Source organism: Grus americana, chromosome 5 (genome assembly GCF_028858705.1).
Source record: "Grus americana isolate bGruAme1 chromosome 5, bGruAme1.mat, whole genome shotgun sequence".
Classification (NCBI taxonomy): Eukaryota; Metazoa; Chordata; class Aves; order Gruiformes; family Gruidae; genus Grus; species Grus americana.
In genome coordinates, this window is record NC_072856.1 from 42,536,036 (window position 1) to 42,558,086 (window position 22,051).

The 22,051-nt window shown below is 37.6% G+C and overlaps 1 protein-coding gene across 4 annotated transcripts in view; it reads right to left on the reverse strand.

Moving 5' to 3' along the window:
• The window catches only part of BAZ1A (bromodomain adjacent to zinc finger domain 1A), a 65,085-nt gene that overhangs the window by 8,407 nt on the left and 34,627 nt on the right, over positions 1–22,051 (reverse strand). The window contains exons 11-22 of one of the 4 annotated variants that reach the window (XM_054826739.1): positions 20,045–20,183; positions 19,453–19,599; positions 16,962–17,057; positions 16,603–16,827; positions 15,777–15,942; positions 15,394–15,507; positions 14,068–14,192; positions 11,840–12,448; positions 8,862–9,025; positions 8,521–8,675; positions 5,949–6,097; positions 681–761 (exon numbers count right to left, since the gene is read on the reverse strand). In XM_054826739.1, coding sequence (XP_054682714.1) covers positions 681–761; positions 5,949–6,097; positions 8,521–8,675; positions 8,862–9,025; positions 11,840–12,448; positions 14,068–14,192; positions 15,394–15,507; positions 15,777–15,942; positions 16,603–16,827; positions 16,962–17,057; positions 19,453–19,599; positions 20,045–20,183 — 2,170 coding nt within the window. The remainder of the gene's footprint in view (positions 1–680; positions 762–5,948; positions 6,098–8,520; positions 8,676–8,861; positions 9,026–11,839; positions 12,449–14,067; positions 14,193–15,393; positions 15,508–15,776; positions 15,943–16,602; positions 16,828–16,961; positions 17,058–19,452; positions 19,600–20,044; positions 20,184–22,051) is intronic. The other 3 variants (XM_054826742.1, XM_054826741.1, XM_054826743.1) reach the window with 3 other exon arrangements.

Here is a 22,051-nt window from a genome sequence, read left to right on the forward strand (position 1 = left end):
GAAACTACTAACCACGACTTGCTTCAGCACGTCCTGCTGCTGAAAGAAACACGCTGTTTCAGATCCCAATTTGTAAAATAAGAATAACACTTTTTTCTTCCATCCATCATCTTACTCATTTATATTGTTAGCTTGGCGGGAGAAACGGCCTCTTCCTTTGTGTCTGAGCAGCTCTACATTGCGCAGTAGGATACCCCTCTGTCAGCTAAGCCCACCAAGCCTTGCTACAATGCAAATGAAGTTGTTTGACAGATCTATGCACTCATCTATCAATAGCTAATTGAGTTCAGGGAAGGGTTTTCCATTTTAGTATTTCTAGAAAGTACATGCAGTTGCACAATGCTGCGAAGTTTCAAAAAAACCCGGGGGCATTAAAAGGAAGAGGGGGGGGAGAGGAAAGGATTATGTGAACATGCAGATTTCTGTCCCAAAGTGATAAAAAGAAAATACAGTTCTTTATTTCTTGTTGCAGAAAATGTAAAAAAAAATAAAAAATATATTTGATCTGTATTTGTTTTACTACCATGTTTAAACCTTTGTCTTCAGTACCACAATTCCTTCAATGTAAGAAACGGGGTATGAAGTTATTAAAGTAAAAAAAAAACCCAAAACCCAACAAATCTGATAAAATATTGAATACTTTCTAATTGTTAGCAATACAAGTAACATTTAAAATTTACCATCTCTCTGACTAGTCTTGTCTTCCACTCTCTTCCTCTTTCTATCCCCCCAGTGGTTCCTTTCATCATCTTCTGCTTTACCTAACATTAAATTCATAAAGTTATTTCAAATACCTTTTTGAAGTGTGGCGGATTATCTTTTAATTAATTTTTATAATCCATACTTATGTAGTCTAATAATGTAACTAGAACAGTGATTCCCAACATGTGCACGTGGAAAAAGGTAGGCAGGGAAGGGTAAGAGAATAATGTGCACGGAGGAATTGTACATCCCAGCATTTACTTTGACTTCCACTACAAACAGAAGGCTTCAAACCTACCCTCCCTTACCTTTCTGTCCATCTCCGGTACAAATGGCTACAGGAGCAGCTTACTGACCACAGGTTTCTCTCTCAGCAAACAACTTGTCTGGTCTAACGAACCTCCTAACATCTCAAAAATATAGCCAGTTTATGGGCACAGTCCTCAAGGACCAAGAGGACCAGCTTGTCTGTCCACATGAAATGACATACTTTTTGTGCAGGAGTGTTCCTGAGTATTAAAATTATTAAATTACTCTCCCAGAAAGTAAGAGCCATGGTAAACCTCATCTGCTCCAAATGCAAGGTACCTTCTTTGACTGCCTTCTCTGAAAACAAAAATTCTTCATCAGAAAAAAGCCCACTTCCACTTTTGCTGCCTCTGCTCATGAAACTCCACAGGGAAGTAACGAAAGCACCGTAACAAAGCATGCATATATACTAATCCTATCCCAGTTCACTGCTGAAAGATGTCTGATGCTATTATGAGGAGGACAATTATAAATAGGAAACAACTTGGGGAGTAGAGAAAACAAAAATAATCAAAATCTAGAAAGAAAGGAATGGAATGAAGACAAGCAAAAAGGAACGAAGAGAGCTGTAATTCCCCCCCCCCAGCAGAAGTGCATGGCACAAGTTAAAAGGGAGGTAAATGGTTCCCAATATTAGCCACAAAGGTGCTCCCATGAATTAGAATCCAACCTTTCGTATGGAAATCTGAAGGATGCTTAATGACTGAAGTCCTGCACTTGTGCAGAAGGCAGGGTTTTTTCGTGCCTGTCTCACTGAACTCCAGGGCAACCAAATCACTTCATCATTTTATACCTCAATTTTCACATCTATGTAACAGGAATGATGAGACCTACTTCTCCACTGCAAAGTATTTTGAAATGTAAGGAAAAGTAATTTATATTAAAAAAGAAGAAAAATCCACAATAAAAATTCCTTATATCTCTTTCCCGTCAAATATATTTTTTTATCTGAGAAGCAGCACTTCAGAGTTTCCATCGAACAGCTATTTAAACAAAACAACAACGAAAGCTTTTTTACATCTTAACTCAGAATTTCAGAATTTTTGCAAGAAAAACACGTACTGCAAGCTACACCTTCTCCTTTTTGTGATACTCCCTAAACATTACCTTGGGCTGGACTGAAGGAAGAAAAAACAAATTTTCATAGCTAATATGTAATGAAAGGATTTTCAAAATGCAATTTCTAATTAAGAAGTGCATACAATTCGAGTCATGTTACAGTTAATCACCAGGCAACAAAAGATTAGCAGCCATCTAGCAGCTCTGCAAGGCAGAGGGTGCTGTTCCTGGGGTTTCTAGATCTCCTTTTGCATTGCTATCTTCTGCGTCAGTCCTTTCTTACTCTTCCACTTGAATATTTGGTATGCACCTCAACTCTAAACTTATCAGAATCACCAGCGAGGCTCTTGGCAGCCTGATAGAGCCTCAGAACAAAAACGGAGCAGAGAGGAGCAGCTGGTCCTTTTATTGCTGTGCTGGGTCCCTTTGTCTGCTCTGCACCCTGGAGGCCACCGGGATAAACTTGCCAGTGACTGCACTGAATTTCCCTGCGCTGTCTTTAGTACTAGAAGCTGTAAACTAAAAATTGTTAGGTACGGCTCCATTCCCTAATAGGAACAGAGCACTCTGAAGGGGCGGCAGAGAGGGAAAAGAAACTCACCAGTGAAGGCAACAACTGAAATAATGACAAAAGACAAAGCACATTCAGTTTGTTTAAAGCAGAAATGCGCTTTTTTTAACCAAAAGCGCTCCCCTGTACTGCTACCAAACCAGAACTCCTAGCACTTGCTTGACTTCCAGTGTTTTTACTTCAGTGGTAATTAGATCAGCCTAAAAAGTTGGGTTTGTCAGGTTTAACATAAGAAACATATGCAGGCATTTTGTCTAGGGGACTGTTCCACTAAATAGTTGGAACAACTATAAAAGAAAAAACCCTCCTGTTAGAAAAAAGTGAGTATATAGACATAGTGATCTGTATAAAAACAGGCAAACAGAAACAAAACCCCCACAGACCAAAACCCAGTGGTTACAAACTAAAAGCTACTTTCTATGATCACAGCACTGTTGGCCGCTTTCTAGAGGGGCCAATGAAAGAGGGCATCACCGTTCCAAGCACAAGGCAGTCCCCGGGCAAGAAGCAGTGTCCACTTTTTAACAAAAGGTTTAGTGACGCTACTAACACTTCCTTGTCAAGTAGGGAACTTTTCTTTGCCTGTTATTCATTTGCTAGTTGCAAATGAAGAAACAGAACTTGCTGTGGGAGCATGCAAAGACACTGTTTCCAACTGGGGAGCTTAAGCTGAATATAAGATTATGCAAATTTTACACACTTGTTTTTTTAAACATGTCTGAAACACTGAAGAGTTACATCCAGGAGGGGCTGCATCCAAAACTGCTGCTTGTCCTCTAAAGTGCCTACACTTGCCAGATGCCTCTCAAAAACACAGGTTTCCTTGACACCTTGCAGTTGCACCTCCTGCTCATGTCCAGAAGTTCCCAGTCAGAGCACCTTTCGTAAAACTAGCTGCCTAGCAGTCAGAAAATTCAGCTGTGAATAGGTGTGTGTTTGTTTTAAGCTTTCTCTACTACAAAGCCACTCAAAGCTGCGGCTCCTCCAAGAGCTCTCTAGTGACAAAACCGAAATCTTGCCTTCATTCAGACTCGTCTCCTGCTAAAAGTGGCCCATTACGCAATCGAAAACATGAGACACTTGGCACCAAAGGTAAAGCAAGGAAGAGGGAACCTGACACTGTTGCTTAATGGTTAGGGCAGTAAGCCAAAGCAGATGAGACCTGGGATCCTTCCTGCTCCCTCAGCTATGTAGGTTATTCTATACATTACAGTAATCTTACAGCAGTACCATTTTTCAGAGCAAGAGAGATGCACAAGCACAGTATGGTAAATGAACATATGAGATTTAAGACATGCAAATCACATAAGATTGCTTTCCCTATATACTTTGTCACATGGTATAAAGCATCTGAAGGACAACAGGATTCCCAAGTTAAAAACAACCAAGAAACCCCATCATCATTCAAAGGGTCAGGCAAAATCATGAACCATCATTAGATTATGGCAGAGTTAGGACCACTGAAAAAAAGATGCAGGAGGATTGCTAAAAAACTTTCTCTCTAGTACTTCAGGGACACTTTTCTTCTTTTAGTCCTTCTCCTCTAACTCAGGATGCCCAATCTATGGCCACAACCTACTAATAGCCAAGTTTTTCCCCTTAAGGGTGCACTGTGGTAAACTTATAGCTGTCAGCAAGATGTTGTTGCCAAAATACTCTCAGAGAGAGTCTGGAAATGGAGGCATATACTGCACAATGTATTTACAACCTGCACGTAAATACGACAAACGCTAGATGTACTATCAATAAACTGTCCCATGCACATGTTGTAAGTCTAGTCATATAGCAGGAACTAAGCCATATCATGCCTGGCTTGGAAAGGGCAGACATACTTGAGTTGACCAAACACTTAGCGAAGTAAAGCTTTTAAACAGCTGCAGTTTAAACTACTCCTATGCTCTCCCCTTTCATCTCAACCATTTGCTGCATTTCCCTCTTCTAGAGGTCATCACACTGATAACGAAAACTTGTTAAAGGGAACCCACGCCTGCACATCAGAGTCTCTGGCACAAATCTGGCTCAAACTTATCTTCAGCGGGAACTGATACCCAGACAGGAGACTCCATGCAGGAGCAGCCGAGATGCAGAAACAGTTTTAGATCAACTGTGCCATGGGGCGCTAACAGCTAGCGTTAATACACCAAAATCTGCATTTCATCTTAAACTACTGCAGCAAAATCTGCCGGAGCCTAAGGACTTTGTATGCAGTCATTATCAGAGGAAAGAATCAATTTAATAGGATGTGTAGCAGTTTGTGCTCTGGAGGACCACTGGTACGTGCTGCGCTCTTGCGGGTAGGAAGTAAAGCAGTCCAGCCAGGCAGAGAGCACAGCTCATCCTCAGTGCAGCACCCGGAAGGGAAGCCTGGCTGAGACAGCTGCCTCGGGAAGGAAGAACCACCTTTACACACTTCTCCAAGACAAAACCCTAGTTTTGAATTGCAAAAGGATCCTAAGGGATCCAGACCGAAGGGATCACTGGAAAACAGTGACTTTATGCACTTTGAATCCCCTCTCTCGCCCCTAGAGCACGTCAGAGGAATTCAAGGAAGGCATATGTGTTAAAGTCAAGCTATAAATATGCTTTAGTTTAAATTTTTCTTGCAACCTTTTATTTCCAAGTTTTACAGCATAAATGCAAAACCCGAGGATCTGAAAGTTTGCAATGTAAATCTTTACTAGGTTTTACTCTAAATATTCTGTTACTGCTGAACAAGGTGATCCAGATAAACCAGACCTATACTGCTTTCATAGAAACAGTATAAAAAGGAGCATACATTTTTACAACCTGAAAAACACACAGAAGAAACTCATGGCGTAGTTGCATGACACATTGGCCTCCACAGTAATGCTGAATTAGGGAATACTCCTCCAGAAAGCACGCTCATTTCTGCCTAAGGGTACAATTTGTCTCCAAATGCATCACTATAATTGTAGTGCCATGTAAACAAGATCACTGAAATAACCCAGGTTAAATAGACATGTATTTAAGAGTAAAATATGCTGTTACTTAATTAATACCTATAATTCAGGATATGCAGAATAATAAGAAAAATATTAATATTTCCTCATGATCTATGGCCTTGTAAACTGACAATCTAACATTTTTTAATTTTACGATGGTACATAGCAATAGGTTAGTTATTTGTTCTTTTCCCCCAACACCTCCCTCTAAAGCATCCAGTCTTACAACAGCAGCAAGCGGGTTTGGGGTAGGGGTGGTTTTTTTTGTTCTTTGGGGTTTTTTGTTTGTTTGTTACAAAATCTTACACAAAATTAGAGACAGAGTTTAAATTCTGAAAGCTTACCAAGAGGTGCTTTGAGAAACCTGCGCTCAATTCCTTGTTCTATCTGAAGCAACGCAGATGCCAAGCAGTGGACCACATTATTCACTGGCTGAGGAGTACTTGTACTTGTTGATGCAGCACTTGGAGCCTCAGTCTTTAACCCAATGAGTCTGGAATAGAAATGTTTTGGTTTTGGCTTTTTTTTTTTTTTTTAAAAAAAATCCCACACTTTGAATTTAACACAATAGATACTTGTACAGGTCTGTATCCACAGTAGATTTTTATTTTCACTCCATTTATATGCATGGACTATGGACATGGACAGGTACTCACAGGTGTGATTAGTTATCCCTGTTCTCAAGTTTACTTAATTAGTCTAGTTAATCTAGATAAATCACCTTTAGGCAACAAAGTTATCTAAATTTCAAGAAATGTGGATTACAAACTTCAATACAATTAAGATTTCCAGAAGATTTCATGCAACATCCATCAGCTATTTATGAGATATTTCTGTGAAGAGTATAATCCCAATAATTCTTCAGTGCAAACATTGAGATGCAGCCTTTTAGAATACTTCCATCTGCAGAAGTTCAACTACATATATCTCCACATTACTAATATTTTTGAAAAGAAAATTAAGTAAAACCAGAAAGTAATTTTAGAACGTTAAATCAAGGATTGTTAACTTATACGTTCTCATCGTTGAAGGATTTTTCTGAAATACTAACTCTTCATGTAAGGAAGAAGAAAAAAAGGGTAGGTTTCCAATAAAACAGCCTTCTTTGACCAAAGACTAAGTAATCATTTCAAAGTGTAGTTAATTTTCCTGAACCACAAACATTAAGTATACTGTAGGAGAGCAACTCACACTAACGAAAATAAAATTCAATTTCTACTTGGGATTTGCAAAAAAAAAAAAAAAAAAAAAACACCAACAAAAAACCCCACCACCACCAACAAAAAAACCAAAACCAAAAAACCCAAAAACCCAAACTAATTAAGACTGTCTGGATTCTGCTTTATTCTGGTGAATGAGCAATGCTTTTGGTTGTCCCTGTTCTTTTTTCACACTTAAAAGCTGTTCATTATATTTTGCAGTCACACACATTTTGAGAGCCTGAAAGCAAACAGAAAAAAAGCTGCATAGTTATTTACATTTCACTAGTCAAACTCCAAGGTTTTAATGAGATGTCACTTGCTCCGAGGTGGATAAAAAGCCTAGCATCAAAAGCAATGTCACATGATTTCAGAATCCCATAGTCTCTGTTTTAATATGCAAGACTTTATTAGAGCAGACTTTATTCAGAAACTTTGATGGAGTCAGTATTAAATGGAAAAAAAAATGAAGCAACAAGCTTCTGCAATTGAATTGAGAGTTGGCAATGGAGCAAGTGCCCAAGGTAACTGGGGACAGATAAACTTTAGCTTCTTAATTAAAACACTAGAATATTTCTATATTGTGATTTTCAGGAAGCAAATGTCTGAATTGCATCATTAATATAAAGAAGGATGACCCTATCCATTTTGCACACAACTAGAGAGCTCGGATCTGAAGGGCAGTCTTACAGGAAAATACTAATTCAGCAAATGGAAATAAAAAGGGAAAAAACCTTAAAGAACTTTAAATTCCTACATCCAACACAGCATTCAAGAGTCCACCCACAAATACAGCTTTCATAAAAGTTCTAATTGCAGAAAACCTCATAGAATACATGAGCAAAGAGTATGTTAGTATAATGATAATCTCCAATTAATCTTTCTTCCTGCAATATTTCAACATTCACATCCTATCAAGACATACAATTTTTTATGTATTACGTAAACTAAGGTAGATCTTTATTTCTGAGAAGTATGTAGCTTCTGAGAATTAAATTTTTAGAAATCTTCACAGTTTCTATAGTTTGATTTACAACAAACACCAATATAGTGTAGTCTCACATCTGTCTCAAATGTTTGTTTAAAAAACAACACTTTTACAGTTGGAACACCACAGGATTTGATATTTCCTCTCTTTTACTACACTGCAGCTTGCTCTACGTAAGGCTCATCATTCATGAGGTTATAACATTGTATCTCTGTTTTGCTGCAGAGCTAAAGGTTAATCCACTGTTGCACTGGTGGTTCTTACTGTGACTCATGAAGCAGCACACTGGCCAGTTCAACCAGCAATTTGTTACTGTTTTCCCTTATGAACACCCCTACTCTTTCCACAGTATTAGGTTGGGGGTTTGTTTTGGGTTTTGTTTTTCTTCTGGAAAACAAAACAGAAATTGCCAGATTAATTTTTCTCTGCATTTTAAATGATTTTAAAATGAATTCACATATTCCTTACTTGATAATTAACGTTCACTTTGAGCAGTGTAATATCTGAATAGTAGAAGTTGTAAAACTTGGTGTCTTAGTCTTATATGGTAATAGAAAAGTGTCATTTAGAAAATGTAAACAAATGCAAAAAAAGTCACATTTTACAACTCAAATCTTAAAAAATACCATTCCAGAGAATTTGAGGGTAAAAACAGTTTGAATGTTAAGAAACCAGAGCACTGCTATAAAACTCACAGGGAAGAGCCATTATTTAAACTGTAGCTCTTACCTGTCTTTCACAATAAACTTATCTTGATCATCAGTTTCCATTTCTTCAGGTTCTTCATTCACAGTTTTAATTATACCATTTTCTTTGTTTTCATCATTCAGAAACTCATACCGCCCATGTTCTAAGGCTGCTCTCCAAGACTGTCTGTCTGTAACCTGAAGCAAACATACAAACTTGGAAGTTTCTAAAGAATCAAAGGCCACAAACTTTTAGTACCAATTACTGTCTACACTTAATTTAGTTACGCTTTCAGTACAACCCATAGCATGCAAGAGTTCTCATTTCAGTTACAGACTCAACGGCACCACCGTGCTCCTAGGTATTCTACAATTCACACATACCTTAATAGCCCCCAATGTTCCTTGGTAGATCCTGTCTTCAATGTCCAAAAGAAAGTCTCTAAGTCTCAGTTCAAGCTGCTTCTCTGCAGATACGTGAGATCCATCATGGGCATTCTGCATCCTTCCCCGTCCTGAAGGAGGTCTGAAGTCACTTTGAGGTTTGTCTGCAAGAATACCAAGTGACTTCATGTTAGTGGACTTTGTTCCTTAAAGTAGCCGCTGGTGAGGGAACAAAGATAGCACAGACAAAACAAACTAAACACACACATTCAAATCTCCCTTCCTGTAGCGATGGTTGTCAATACCAATATCTCCATGACAACTAAGGGATCTGACCCAACCAAGCAGAGTATACATTTAAGGGAAGACCTATAGATTAGCATCCGCTCATCCCAACACACAGGATAAGAAATTCTTGTCAATTTAAAAGTCATTCAATTGTCTTAAAAATGCTTTCTGAAGTAGTAGATAATCAGCAACAACTCTGCTATAAGTGCAAGGAGGAAAAAAAACCCAAACAAACCACCAAGAAAAAGAATAAAGTCACATTCTAGTATTTTTCATATTTGATAGCCCTTTCTTTACAGAACTCTTCAGTTTTCTTTCCTGCATGGATCTTAATCACAGCAACATTTAAAACCAGTATGTGCAACTGACATTCGCAAAAACTAACAGAACAAGATATAATTGCCTTTAAAAAACCTATCTTTAAAACAAAGCAAACAGATAAAGATGAGATGATGAAGGCACAGACTAGACTGTGTCCTCCAGTTAAAGGTGGAGGGGAAAAAAAAAAAAGGGAACAAGACAGTATGATAATTTATAAAAAAGAAGGAAAGAGCAAAAACCTTTTCATCAGAGGAGTGAAAATTCAAAAGCCACAAGAGCTAAAAGCATGCCCAAATCCTGAATTAGCACTTGCAAATCTCATAGGTGGCAAACATTTCTGTTCACAGGATTTACTTTAAATCCTATGAGTGCAGTGATGAGGAGGTAAATGTAAGAACTTAGAGGTATTTAATAAAAAATTACCATAAAACTGTTGTTAAGGAAGTACAGGATGAATGTCTAAGACGCTCTCAATTGCAGAAACAATTTCCCGCACCTCAAAGTGACTATGCAAATATTCTCCAAATGTATACTAGCATACTCTGATGTCTGGATGTGGGAAACTTCCTTTTTGGTTTAAAAGCAAAAGAAGAAATAAAGTGCTTTCTTGAGCAGAACTAAAACAGCAGCAATTGATTTGCAAAATAATTGGTAACAAAAAATTAAGGGATACTGGAATAAAACCAAGTAATAGCACATATCTATTTTATTTCCATGCTCTTTTGAGTGGCAATTAGAAAAGGGAGAAGGGCAGTCTACAGGGCAAGAGAACCACGGAGTAGTTCTCACTTATCCTGCACATCATTTGAGTGAAGGCAATAGGGCAGCAGTTGGAGTCCACTGCAGTGAAGCTCCCTCCAAAGTACAGCTACGCGTGGCTGCTTATCACGCAGAGGAGGCAGCACTGGTATTGGACCACTGCGTTTGAATTCTCTCGATCTCTATTAAAGTGAAGTTCAAAGCTGGGGTTTTTTTTTAAATCAATGTTATTCTACAATTCGAACATAGAAAGAAAAGAAAAAAATCTATGACTGTGGAAGTCAAGTTGCTTCAGGGCAGAAAGCAACACACAAGATGCAGATAAAGGAGCAGCAACTAGGAAAATAAGGAACCACACACACAAACACAAATATATCAGAAAATGGCAGAGATTTTCTCACCAAAACCCACAAACATAGCCAGAAGGCCTCCAAATAAAGCTTAATTACTATGCAGAAACTCTGTGTAGTTTCCACCAAAAGAAATGGTAGACTGGTTACGGATTTAGAAGTATCTGACACGCTCGAGGCATGTCCTGGCATACAGGCTCTGGTAAAGCTGAGCTCAACTCTGCTGTGAATAATTCTCCCTTGTCCCAATATAGATAACTCAAAATCCTCACAGTAATCCGGCATAATTCAAAATAAAATGCAATTTCTTAAACATTACTCTAAGAAGTCTCATTTTGGTAACATCCTCTATGCACCAACACACCACGTACAAGCCAGCTGCAAGCTTGCGTACACAGAATTTTATCAGTGACTGGAGTTAATATCTTGCCAATAAATGGCAAAATACTTGGCTAGAAGAAAAGGGAAAACCCCCTAAATCCTAGGTCTAGGATGGTTTTAAGTACACTCCTACATTTGGAAACCCATAAAACCAATACTGCTCTGCAGTCTCCCCCTCCCATAATAAGCCTCTGCCAAAAAAAGAAACGGGAAAAAAAACCCAAAAGACAAATAATATCACAGAATCCACTGCACTGACGTTAACCCACATAACAACCAACACAGCTACACTATTTTTTACCTCCAAAAGGTTTCGCATGACCCTGCAATATGCCATCATTCCCTTGTTCACTACAGGGCAGTAACAGCTTTTGAGTAATTCCATGCATTATAATGTTACAAAAGAACATACCCTACTCAACAAATCAAGGTAATAGCAATTGCCTCCCTTTGCAATTCTTCTCTCTCCAGTGTCATATCTTGTGTCTCTTTTCATCATACTGGAAATGAGGACATCAGATGACCAATACTATGATTTATCTTTAGCAGATATTAATCTTTATTCCCCAGTTAATCTTTGCCCAAAGCTCAAATTACTTCCTAAAGATGTTTGTTTAAAAGCTAATCCTGTTTTACTAAGCTGTGAGATAACAGAAAAATTATTGCTTTTTTTAGCAGAAAACACCAGAAAACACCACAAAGATCCATCAGAAAAAAAAGAAAAGAAAAAACAAACCTGTTTTCCATAGAATGAAACAATGCTTAAGAATAATTCTTATTTCTTAGGAATTACAATTAAATGAGAATTACAGGTTTCTAGAATGCTATACAGAAATTATAGCTGCAGAAACAAATTAAGATCAGGGACCTTCCATTTACCTGGAATATGAAATTTTTCCACAGGAAAACTGCTTAGTTGTTCATATATTCTGCTTTTCTCTTGTAAAAGAGTTTCTTTTAAGGCACTCTCCCTATGTCCTCGGGAATTGAGAGCCTCTAGGAGTTGGTCCAGTTGTTCCCGAGAATTGTAAAAGCACCAACGGTTTGGTTTATATACTGGCCTTGGCACCTCTACGACAACACTGGTGTGTGAATCTTGGTCAATATTGGAGGTAGATTCAGAGGATTTCAAAGACTCTCCAGTTTTACTGAATACCTGAGGTTCGTTTGTGCAAGACTGTAGACTATTCTGAAAGGAAGAGGTTCGAGGCAACAACATGTCTTCTGTGAGACCAGAATAGTCCTCTTCTATAAACAATCCCGGAACAGAGGGGAAAATCCAGTAGCGTCGGTACAGACGGTCACGACCTAACGGGGTGATATTTGTGCAGGCTGTTGCATTCTGAATCTTTTCTAACAGTTCCTTCTCTTTCTTTTGTTGCTCCTGTTTTAAAGCTTCTTCGTCTTCAGCAGTAAGAGGTTCACTCTTTTCACAAGTGCTCTCTTCTGGTCTTGTAAATTCTTTGTATCCATTTTGCCCTCTCCTTCCTGAAAGTTAAAGGAAGAAGAATGATAGCCACGCACTTTTAGATTCTTTCTTTAACCAAAAACTCAAGTAAAGGGCGGGTTTTGGTTCTGTCCCTTTCTGATTATTTAAACTTACACTCTCAAGGACCATCAGCTCAGTCAAGAAACAACACTAGTTTTATTAAAGAAAAATTCAACCCCCTATCCCTTGATAAAGGGGAAGCCGTCTTTAGTGTACCTTCATTTTACAGAAACTAGTCTAAGTCTCATTTACTGACATTGTCATTTTTAACACCATAAACCCCCAAAATTTTAAGAATTAAAAGTATGTTATAAAAGTATCTTATCATGATAAAGTAAAATTCTAGCAATTTCATTACTGAATACAAACTATGTTTTGGACTTAATTTATCACACTCAAAAGGATCAACTTAAACCCCCCAAAAACCTCAGGCAAAACCAGAATCCCTATATAAGAGCTTTTCTTGCAAACTCAGTTACATTATCTTTTTTTTTTTAAATATATATACACTACTGTTTTTCCCCCTCAACTTTTACCAGCTGAAAATACTCCAGTTCACATCTTAGTTTACCAAAGAATCAGGTCCTGATAGTCATCTAGAAAAGTACATCTTGTAATTAACACATGCAACAGTGAAAGATGCTGTCAGCATTCAATTTCTACCAATTTCTAGCATGACCTTCAGTTTCTCCAATTGTAGGAATGAAATAATACTTGTTTGCTGTCCAGGCACAATGTCTCAAACATCAGCATTCAAGAAACTTGAAATTCTGTGTCAGACCTCACTGTTTTGCCGTCACAAAGCTGTAGTAAACATGCAAACCTGTATTACTGAACAACTCAATTTCTCTCCCAGGTACTGTTAGAAACTGTACGGGTTTGCAACCCTAAGTCCACAATGATCCAGGACTTTCATTGGCACATGCACTAGCACAAAGCCTTCACAGGAGAAAGATACAGATGAGCTGGCAGCCCAAAGCCATCAACAATTCATCCTCCTGTGGTGGTATCCATGTTTAGTTACAAACAGCAGGCTGTGCCGTCTACTGCACCACAGCTCCTACTAGCACACCGCTGAGGAAATTAAATCTGGGGATAAGTCTGGTTGCATTCTGATATAGAAGGCATGCTGCTTCATTAACGAAGGCAAACTAAACCCAATCACTCGATATAACATCTTCTTTTTAAAATACCTGTTGTTTTCGCAGCTTCCTAATAAAAAGGATCAAAACCACACCATACCCTATTAGATGAGATTCCTACAACTCTCTCACTATGAGTGCATTACTCCTAACTGTAGTGGTTTGTCAGGCAGCAGCCTGGGGTGTTTTAGACAAAAGAGGAATCCACACAGCAAGTATGGAAGACAAGAAGAAAGGGAAGTGTGAAAGAACATACAGCTGACCACAAGAACTACGTTAGGCCAGTTCAATGCGCTTAATAGCCCATCATGATCATGCTTGGGTGGGTTTGTTGCTTTGTTGGTTGGGTGGGGTTTTTTTCCCCCTTTAAAAATTTACAGGAAAGATTGATACTTTATAAAAATTTACTATGAAACCCAAGAACTTGCCAGGTGCATGCACGTGTATACAAATGAACAAATACGTTATAGCATTACCTCTTCCTCGTTTTTTGTTTGGTCCCAGCTCTTCTTCATCCTCTGTCACTGTGTCCATGTCTTGCTCTTTACGTTCAATTTCTTTGCTCTCTGTACTAGTATCAAGGTCTTCCCGTTCCTCCTCCCTGACACAACAAAATAAACAAAAAGGTGACTAACTGACCAACCATGTATTAGAAGCTGAATGGAATGAAAAAAAAAAAAACCCACAGAACAGAATATGGCATCTTGAACACAAACAGTATTTTCTTCTCAGAAGTACTTAAGCTAATCAAAGACCTGTACAGTTTATTTTTAAAAAGCATTAAGTCATAGAACATATTAAAACCCAGAAGAAATCCACTAAACTGTAAATGGGAAGTTCCATATTAAAGACTAAAACCTACTCTTTGGTATTCACTCTTTCATTTGAAGAGTATTATTATAATCAGATCCTTTTTGGAGACATCTTAGTGTAGTTCTGCTGACCTGAATTATTTTTTTTCATGTCTAAAACCAGTGTTTCCTCATCAAAATGTATACTGTTTTATAAAATGCTTATTACACATTTTTCCCTCATCTAGCAAATATAATTAAAACCCTACAGAACTACATGCAACTATTACAGGATAACACTTATTTTATTATTTTTTCTCAATTATAGTTTTAAAAACATAGCATAAATCTGTCTTTGGCCCATGCTCACCTTTTGCAAGCAGATTTATTTAACTAACTCCCTTCCTCAAGCAGGTAAAGATATAGTGTTGTATATACACTGTGCTTTTTTTTCTGGACTCATATACAGCTGCATGTGCATGAATCTTACCACCTGAAACCATACAGTTTTATTAATAGAACAAAAAAACCTTGGTCTTATGGAAATCACTTCCGATAGCATAGCATTTTTTTAAAAAATGCTATTAAATTTGGATCATAAACTGTTATGTGAGGTCAGCATTATCTAGCTCAGATCAGACCAATTCATCAAATTATAAAAACAAACTAGAATGGTCTGTTATGAAGATATTCATAGATATGAAATCAATGAAAGACAAAGTAATGTAAAAAAATAAATTAGATTTTGCAAGTTTCTCTTGTCAGTAGGTAAAAGTGTCAAGCTTTCAACAGAATCATGGGTGTACTAAAAGTTGCTTTTTAAAATAAAGTCACTTTCATAAAGCAATTATAAAACACTAGAAAGAAAAATAAAATCAACATTAAGGGCTATATACTTTAAAAATATATCTTTGTATACAATCGAGTCAATGAAAACTACATAGGTAAGATCTGGCCACATAACTGAAAAGTGCTGTATCATATATATCACAGTAATACCATGTATCATACCCAACAGATACTTCTACAGCAGGATTTCTTTGCTCCTCTTCCTTCAGCTTTTCTTGTTTCTCTTTCATTTTTAACTCTTGTTCTTTTAACCTGTCTTCTCTCCTCTTACGTATCCTAATAGTAAGAAGAATATAGAAAACCAGTGCGATTAATCTAATATCTGATCTGGCCACATTTTTTCTGTTATACTACAGCATCATCTAAAAATAACAGTAATGTGGGAAAGCACAATGCTTAGTGCAATAAAATTTCACTGCCATCTGGGGTCCCAAAAAACCAGCATAAACCACAAACAGTACTATTGTTTCTCGTATGCCTTCTACAATCAAGGAATTAATCTAATTTGTAGCAACGAAATTTAGCTTTCCATATCCTAGTTTTACCTTGCTGCTGCCGCCTCTCGTTCTTTGCGATGCTGTTCTGCCTTTAATTCCCTGAACTCCTGTTTTGCCTGTCGTAACACATCAACGGAGTCCTCAATGAAATCTCGAGTGGAGACGAGAGTCAGAAGTTTCCCACAGAGGGCATGAAGGATCTTCATCTTTTCTCCTAATAAAATTCAGACCAATGTTTATATTTCATTATACAACTGACAAATAAGCCTCATTCTTAGACACTCCAGACTGAAGATTGGTTCTCACTCGAGAAAAAGTGAACAGACATTTGTAGTGCACCAGCTGCACTTGCAAAGAGGCATTTCCTGAAATATCTGCTTTGCTCAGAGATGTGAGCCTTTATTTTTAATTTATTTACCTTTAGATCCAAAAAACCCACCAAAATGCATTATTATCTTCAAAATGGAGATAAAGGAACAGTAGATAGTAATTTTTTTCTCCATTTCCAAATAAAAACCAAAAGACCCAAACCAGAACAGCAATAAAAAGCAGGGGCTGAATCAAACACTCAGATGCTTCTCCCAGAGAGATCCCCTTCTGCAAGTAAAACTGACATTTTTTCCATGGGGTTTAAAAAAAGATACTCAGAAGTAACAAGACTGCCTAGCTCTGCAATCTCTGATCTGGTGGCACCTGCATGTGGGGGCTGGAGCACAGGGGGTGGGTGTTGGTTTAAGTGACCTCAACAGGTCCTTTCCAACCTCAATTATTCCACAATACAGCAAATTTTGACCATTATTGATCTGAAGCAGTTACAAAACCAATCACTTGATGAGCAATCTAATCATCTCTAACATTTATTGTCTTTTATTACCTGGCAACAAATCATACACTGAGGTACTTGAAAGTTTCTTCAAGAGACCAGGATTACTCAATCTCAGCTCCATGCAAGCATCATCAGTAGCATCAAACCCTCCTCGTTTCTGGTAACGGTATTTTGCATTGGCTGACGTTACATCAGCGCCTGATGCTAGAATGTGAAGTCTGAGAATCTCAGAAAGAGTGCAGCTATCAAGATCCAAGTTTTTCAAATTGCAGCCTACAGTTGAGAAGAATGAACAGTTACTTAAATGTCTATATAAAGTGTATATAAATATAAATATTAAAAATGTGCTTTAAAATACAGATCAAAATAAGAACAGTAACAAAACAAGAAGTGAAACCCACACATACCCTGATGTAACTGGGGCCATGCAGCTGCCAAAGTTGCAACTGCAGACAGTGCAGATTTTGTGGGGTCTGCATCTTCATCCAAAGCCTCTGTTAAATCTTTAAGGAAATAAACACTTTATTCTAGTGCAAATTAAAACTTGTACTGTGGAGGGGAGGAAAGCAAGCCATTTTTAAAAGTTGCAGACAAAGCAAAAAGAGGGTTGATATGTACAAAAGCATCAATGTATTCAAAATTCAATTCAACATCCAAATTAAAGTGTATGTATCTTTAAATGCAACTAAAAATCCAGCTAAAAGCTAAGGACATGCACCACATGCTATACGCTGTTCTCCCTATATATAAGCCATTAAAGCAACCACAATGCACGAAACATGCACAATGGCAACATAAAAGGCAGAAAAAACAAATCCATAAACACACCTGAAAGCAAAAACAACCAACAATGCAAGAACACCTGTATTTTGTTCCCTCAAACAAACTGTTATTTCCTGTCATCATTTTGTTTTTAGGAAATACCAGTATCAAAACATCTGATTGGTTTGGATGGTTATCATCATTCACTGCATACTTTTAAATCTGCAACTGTTCTGTGCAAATACAATTACTAAGGCATTACAAAGAAACTGTATTTCACCAAAACAAGCATCTGAACTTGATAAGGAGCATCACAGATTAGCAAACTGACCAGGAAACCGGGGCAGTGAAAGGGAAAAACAGCAAAATTCCTGTTTCTTAGACAAAAGTTTCCTTAGCACTTACAAGCATTTCTCCAGAGGGTTGGCAGAATTTTTTCAACATTGTACGCTGTTTCAACAATTTCACTTTATTCAAGTCCAAATCATTAAGCAGTTACAAAGTCACCAAATCAATAAAAAGCCACAAATCCAACTAAGACTACAAAAAAGCAAATCCACAACCGAGTCCTGTATGCTGACTGAAGTTGTTTGAAAACTGTCACCCAGACATTGCAAAATTAATCTCTTCACCTCCCCTCTCACTGTATCTGTATGACAGCGTTTGAGAAAGTACTGTACACACCAAAATCCCACACCCATGGTGTTTGCTGTTGCAGAAACATTGCCTGTACAGAATTTAAGTGAGCAAACATGCTGACTACTACTAGTTCGGTTAGTCAAAATTACAAAGCTGAGAACATGCAATTCTTTTACGGGAAAGAAGATGTCTGAATGAGTGACAAGAAATGAAAGTTCAAAGGCAAGTAAAAGATAATAGATAAGGCACCCAGCCCACAGCTCTGCTCAACTAGAAGTGAAACGGCAGATTCTGCAGTTGCCAGCCTCATATAGTCAAATTAAAATATGAAAGTTACATTACATTTTTTCTGATCAGTCCTAAGAATAAGAAAAAAATCTAATCAATTATTCTATGATTACCTGATAATGGAATCCTTGTTTATATTGCCCAATCAATGCTCTCAGTAGTTAAAAAGATCCAGTTTAATTGCTAAATTCAACAGTAATTAAATACAGTCTAGATTTGTTAACACCATATCAAATCTGTAACTTTATTCAATTAACAAGAGCAGCCTCTATTGCTGAAGATAATGCCCATGTTTTATTTAAAGACATTTTCTAGATTAGACATAAATCTTAAGCATGAGAATAGAGATAGTCCTCAAGGGAGGAATGAAAGGACCCTTCCTGTATCTCGTGCATCTGTCTTACAGGAGAACCACAGGATTCACTTGACCTCAAATGGCGAGTGCTCTTATGTTCCTATCTACCTCTAATGAATTAAAAACTAGCAGGAAGAGTCCAAGCTTCTTTAACTAGTCACCAAAATTGGCAGTTCATAAGCACAGGACCACATAAATCTGTAACAAAGCCTGCACTCCTTCTGATCAGTGGTTAGCGTATACGAAATGCCTCTGAAAACGTGGGCAACTTCAGTCTTGGAGTAAAGACTAAAGGCAGAGTGACTGTGAGATGATTTACTGGAAAAAACACACAGACATGTTAGTATCCAGGACTTGTGGATGCATACTTCTAAGTCTTGAAGGACAATGCATATTGAATTCTCCATTATAGTTGTGCTGGGGAATTTTAGTTTTTAATCCAGTTAGATCCAGATTATTATTTTTTTTATAGCTAAAGACCTTTGAGAAGATTCAGGAAAATGCCTTGTTTCCTGACCCGCAGGAGAAACATGTAACAGTGCTGAAGGAAGAGGAGGAAGGTGAAGACAAGTTTCCCTCACCTCCAAAACATTAGCAGTGCTGTTAAAAGTTTATTATGCTTTGCTGGATACAATCGTAGTAACAATGAGCTTGTTTTTCCTCTATTCCCCCCTAGACCCTACCCTCCATACCCAGTTTAAAGCTTTAATTTCAGCTAAAGGAGAAAAAACAAGTCCATTTACATACAATACCCATGCATAATAAGGTTAAACAAAGAAATGCCATAAATCATGCAGTTTAAACTTAATTCCAGTGAAATTTCAGTTTTTCAGCAGTAAAATTAAGGATCTGACCTTTGGTCTCAGCATCAGCTATTTGATCTTTGGCCACTTCCTCTTCCTCTTCGGCCATTGCCTGAAAGATGGCAGTCAGGAAGAAAAACAGCAATTCACATAGTGGGCCTTCAGTGTCATTTCCTACAAGAGCTTCCTCTAAAACTTCTGTGAATAAAGTTTAAGAAGCGTCACTTTTGCCGCAAAGTTGGAAAACGATTATGTACTGAAGAATGAAAACATTTTTTTTTCCCCTTCAGGTATGGTAATCAAGTTACTTGTCCATAATTTACTGCAAATATTCCTAAGGTGATACTGTCAAAGAGTGCTGACAAAACAACATTTTCTTAATATATAAATGCAAGAGTAAAGTACAAGTAGACATTTTAATAATTAGATTTACAGCTTCTACATTGCAATTAATTTTGATTTTATAAACACCGCAGAAGTTGACTGTGAAAACTGGATTGATATACGCATGTAAGCACTGACATATTAAAGCTGCACAGAAAATTTTGTAGCACTGGTACTTGGGTGCACTTAAGACGTTTGTTTGTTTGGTAGAAGGGACACCACAAAATCGGGGCACCTTGCCACATAAACGACAACTTGCCTAAAGTCACTCCTTCAGGAAATTCATCTTGAAGATCAAAAAGTTCCCCAAAAGCATATAAAAACTCCAAAACCATCAGAGCATCACCAAAGATCTCAGGAGGAAGTCTCGTCTTCACTGGCATTGGAACAGGAAGTTCCTGCAATCCAAATGGGACAACTTAATATCGTATTTGGTTTCTGCAGAGTACACAAGTGATTAAAACCAAACACTGTATGATTCTAAGGAGTGTATCTGTTGGATTTCTTTACATTTTACTGAAAATAGTTCTGCAAGACACATCATTAATTATCACAGTAACATCTGTGGCAGTACTAACTTCAAAAACCAAAGAGCACGCAACTTGGACGTAAATCTGCCGAGATAAAAGTTTATTCACGTTCATGAAATTAAATGATTTTGTATTTTTGTTTAAAGGAACCCACTACAAGTTAAGAAGACTGTCAAGATCTTTCCTTTAAACCTGTATTATTTCACAAGAATTTTGAATTTACGTTTGCTGGAACTGTCCAGACAAGCAAAAATAAACATATTCCTAAAAGTTTACTCATTATTGCTTGCAAAGACAAGCAAACAAATTCCCAACACATTCACATAAACACACACCCATCTAATACTAGGATATGCAAAATCATGTCTAATGATTGAGCATTCTGGTAGTTGGGTTTTTGCATTGGTACGGCAGTTATGATAGCTGAAGACACTTTAAAGGGAGCTGATGTAACCATATAAGACCACCACTTGGCAGAGACACCACCTCCAAATCACATATGGCAGTGCCTAACACTGAGCTTGACTTTCAAAATAATATCTTGATGTAACTCTTCAAGATTTGTTTTCACTTAATGTTTCTTAGCAGAGTCAAACAATTTCCAGAAGGATGGCTGCTTTCCACAAAGGTGGTAGTTCACAAACATTAACGAGAAGAATGTCGAATCCTATGCTTTCAAAAGAACATAGTAAGGTATTTCATACATTTCCTGAGAAGGGAATTTTTTGAAAATGGGTGGATCTTTCTTCTTGCTTCCTCACCTAAACTCATCTTTATTCTCATTCTTGTCAATTTTCACTGTAATGATGATAGTACTTTCCCACCCCTCCCTTTTTCTTTTCCAACTGAAACATAGCAGTACTATTTTGCACACCTTCCTCTCGTTTTGACAACGCTCTTCCTTTTCTTCAGTTTCTTTTCCCTTTCCACACACAGCTCAGTTTTCACTCTCATCTTCAAGGGCCTGTATAGCTCTCCTTGCAAATGTATCCAATTCTCATATTCCTCCCAACCAGTGCTATCACTTCAATTCATTTAACACTCTCCTCTATTTCTACTTGTCCTCTTTGTGCTTCTGGCATGTTTCCCTATGTATCTCAAATAAATCCCCATCCTTCTGTTTCTGACAATTTTGATTCCTTTGGCTATCCCCTGCCAAAATTAATCATAATAGACTGTACATAAATGTATAATACTAGACAATCTTCCATTATGTACAGCCACACTATATTCTTGTTTAGAACATTAAGCTCTTTGGAAGGTAAATTCCTGTTACTTTCTATAGGTTCCCAGGATCATCCAGAAAGATGCTTGTTAAGCAAGGATACTGCTAGGGTTTAAATCAAAAGAATGCCACAAGGCGTAACAAACTAATGTCCTTTCTACCTTTTGCAGCCAAAAATTTGGTTTGTTCATTACTCAAATATTTTAAGTAACTCAGGTTTATTTTAGATGAGCTCACGTTGTATATTTAACAGAAAAGTCAGGCATACTTAATACCCTCCACTGAGTAAGGTCAGCGCTTTACATATACACCTGTTCCACGTTAAGATTAAGAATAGCCTGTAAAGTTTTTCTGGAGGGTGAAAATGCAGATGCAGACGATCCTGTTAGCATCGCCACTGGGAAATATTGCACGACTGCAGGTGATTCACAACCCCTCATTTTCAGATAGGACCTAGACCTGCCTCTGCACTAGGGAATCTAGCTGGGGGACGCTGTAAAGTACAAGCTTG